Below are 3,219 nucleotides of genomic sequence, written 5' to 3' on the forward strand. Positions count from 1 at the left end.
GCAGTAAAAGACGGCACCTACTTTGTTGGGTTTTTGCACGGCGTAGGAAACGGTGCCTGCCCTGCCACTGACTCGCAGAATCATCCAAACCGCTCCTACTCAACCAGAGAATCGAGTCCTACTTTTTCCACCGTTGCAATCACCTCCCTCATCATCAGTCCAACTCCAACAGCACTGTATGTATACGGTCAGGGGCAGGCTCGCAGGAAGCAGCATGCATCAGCGTCTCTCTCTCCGGAGAAATCAAACACAATTACGCTCCCTCCTAATCTAGTCTACGGTTTGCTCCCTTCCTAGTCATCAAGGGCCACGTGGAAATCCTAGTATCCATGGCCATGCAACGAAGCAGCCAGGAAGACCAAGAGGAAGAGCCACGCATTGACCGGCCATTCAGCCAGCCTCAGCCGGGTCAGCAACCTTCCACCCGGGTCTACACCCGACCGGACCCGTTTCCCACCGATCCACACCCGGCCGCCATTGCCACTCAAACTCCTTCACTCCGCCCACCCACCTCACACAAGTTGTTGTTCTAGTTGTACGGTACTCTCCTTCCTTCCTATTTAACACCGCGCCCACCCCACCTCTCCTGCCCCTTCATTCCAAGCACCACCTGCTCCTCTCCTCCAACCCACGCCCACGCACTACCTCCCTCCCTCCCTCCCCCGGAGCTCCGCCAAGCCACCGCACCGCCATGGGCGAGGACAAGAAGGAGAAGCCGCGCAAGGCTGACGGCGGCGACCACAAGAAGGACGCCGCGGCGCCGCCCCAGCCCATCGTGCTCAAGGTCGACTTGCATTGCGCCGGCTGCGCCACCAAGGTTAAGCGGGCCATCAAGAACGCCCCTGGTACGCCTGCTTCTTTCTTTCATCTCCTTACGGTTCCCTTCTCTGTAGGACTAGTGTAATTTCTGACCGTTTGCCTTAATTTGGTTCTCTGCAGGCGTGGAGTCGGTTAAGACTGAGACGGCGGCAAACAAGGTGGTCGTCACCGGCGCGGCGGACGCGGCCGAGATCAAGGAGCGCATCGAGGCCAGGACCAAGAAGCCCGTTCAAATCGTCTCCGCCGGAGCCGCATCGCCCAACAAGGACAACAAGGACAAGGACAAGGACAACAAGGCCGGCGCCGGCGATAAGCCGGAGAAAGAGAAGACCAAGGCAGCAGACAAGGAGAAGGGCGGTGGCGGTGCCGGTGCTGAGAAAAAAGAGAAAAAGGTGGAAGCCGCCGACAAGCCCAAGGAGGAGGAGAAGAAACCAAAGGAGCCCAAAGAGGTTCGTCCCTGGGCTACTGTAGAATTCAACTCTGTGATATGCAGTTAGTTACTTGCAGGTGTTGTAAATGAAGATTTGGTCTCATATTCATCTTGCCCTTTTTCCTTGATTCCATCAGGAGACCGTGACGCTCAAGATCAGGCTGCACTGCGACGGCTGCATCGACCGCATCAAGCGCCGCGTCAACAAGATCAAAGGTCAGTTTTCTGTTTCTTCCTTTTGGCCGCAGATTCATTCCGACCTGGTACAAGGAATCATTTAGTTGGATCTTGCTGGAAACTGACTGACACCTTCTTCTCTTGTTTTGTTTCTACGCAGGAGTGAAGGAAGTGACGGTGGACGCTGCCAAGGACCTGGTGAAGGTGACTGGCACCATGGACACAGCCGCCCTGCCGGGCTACCTCAGGGACAAGCTCAGTCGGCCGGTGGAGGTGGTCACCCCCGGCAAGAAGGACGGCGACAAGAAAGACGACGGCGAGAAGAAGAAGGACAAGGGCGCTGGCGCTGGCGACGGCGGCGAAAAGAAGAAGGACGGCGGTGGCGGTGGCGGCGGCGAGGACAAGAAGGACAAGTCCGCGGCGTCCGTGGCGCCGATGCCCATGGCGGACCCGAGCATGTACCAGATGCCCCCACAGTACGGCTACATGCCGTACCCCCCGGCGCCCGTCGGCTACTACGGCGCGGCGCCGCCGCCGCCGAACCCCGGCTTCTACCCGAACGCCGGGCCCCAGTACCCGTCGCCCTACGCGACGTACCCCGCCCACGCGCCCCAGATGTTCAGCGACGAGAACCCCAACGCCTGCTCCGTCATGTGAGCTGCCATGCCACGCCACGCCACGCCACGAGCCGATGAGCACGGCGCCAAGCCCAGAGTCGCCGCAAGCAGTATGAATCAAACCAGAGAAGCACGGCCTGGGTTTGGCGCGCGGTACCATTAGCCTAGCTAGCAGCTGGTAGTTACGTAGCTTAGCGCACCGAGAATTAGCAGACATGTACATGGCGACAGCGATCCCGTCCCGCGATGTAATGTAATGTAATGTTCCACGATCCATCCGATAAATTTTGGCCCTGCACTCGTTAATTATAACAAACAATCGTTGTTGTCATGGCCAGCATGAATCGGCGCTCCATTAACGGTTCCATGAACTGGTGGCGCGTCACTGTTGCCCGTGAGAGCATCTGCTACAGTTTGTATATTAGCTTGTTGGTAAAATATGCCATGTCATCAACCAACATTTTAACATACAACATCTCAAATAGATTGTATCTAGTATGCCCAATAAGGTGTGAGATAATAAATAAGGTGCTCTTTCATTCTACATTAAAGCTTATGCAATGGGTGTTGGTTTATGTACATACAACATTTCTCTCTTTCCTCATTTATTGCATGACGCATCATCAAAAATCCTATGTGATAAAGTCTATCTTACAATCATTGGAGATGCCCTGAGGTCATCGACGTTTTCTTTTTTCTTTTTTAAGGTCATCGACGTTGATCAGTGGCAATGCCATTTTCGTCTTCCGGAGGGTTCGAGACGGCGCCTCTTGCGTCGGCCATCTTTTTGCGGCTCGAAGGGTTTGTTTTATCTCGATGGTTCGGGTCGTCAGTGCGGTGATCGATTAGCGTGAGACGACGACGTCTTGGATGTTTGCTTGCGGCAGTGTCACGGCGTGTGTGTTTATTTATATGCGCTGCTAGTGTGGGATGGTGTGGCTAATTAATCATATCTCTACCCATTGTTTAGCGCTATTCCGTCTTGTCCTGTTCTTGCGTGGTGTCAAGCTACGCAGTGGAGACGTTGGTCTCTTCTCCGTGGAGTTCAGTGACGGGGATGCTCAAGTTATTTTAACCATATAGTATGTGTTTCATCTGACTGACAGCCCGCCACCGTGGAGTATTCTAGTGCTTGTAGGCGGGTTTGCAAGTATGGATGGTGTTTTTCTATGTGCT

The 3,219-nt window shown here is 54.7% G+C and overlaps 1 protein-coding gene across 1 annotated transcript; it reads left to right on the top strand.

Moving 5' to 3' along the window:
• The first annotated feature begins 586 nt into the window (after positions 1 to 586).
• Positions 587 to 2,374, top strand: LOC125529977 (heavy metal-associated isoprenylated plant protein 3). Its single transcript, XM_048694395.2, has 4 exons — positions 587 to 845; positions 940 to 1,268; positions 1,387 to 1,465; positions 1,587 to 2,374. Exons 1-4 carry the CDS (start codon positions 692 to 694, stop codon positions 2,081 to 2,083), a joined length of 1,059 nt encoding a protein of 352 aa, XP_048550352.2. The 5' UTR covers positions 587 to 691; the 3' UTR covers positions 2,084 to 2,374.
• The last annotated feature ends 845 nt before the right edge of the window (positions 2,375 to 3,219 follow it).

Source organism: Triticum urartu, chromosome 1A (genome assembly GCF_056163025.1).
Source record: "Triticum urartu cultivar PI428250 chromosome 1A, HENAU_Tu73, whole genome shotgun sequence".
Taxonomy (NCBI): domain Eukaryota; kingdom Viridiplantae; phylum Streptophyta; class Magnoliopsida; order Poales; family Poaceae; genus Triticum; species Triticum urartu.

Excerpts from the sequence above, each read along its gene's own strand:
- LOC125529977 (XM_048694395.2), top strand. The coding sequence starts at position 692 with ATGGGCGAGGACAAGAAGGAGAAGCCGCGCAAGGCTGACGGCGGCGAC. Across the intron at positions 846-939 it reads GGCCATCAAGAACGCCCCTG|GCGTGGAGTCGGTTAAGACT; the intron begins GTACGCCTGCTT and ends GGTTCTCTGCAG. Across the intron at positions 1,466-1,586 it reads CCGCGTCAACAAGATCAAAG|GAGTGAAGGAAGTGACGGTG; the intron begins GTCAGTTTTCTG and ends GTTTCTACGCAG.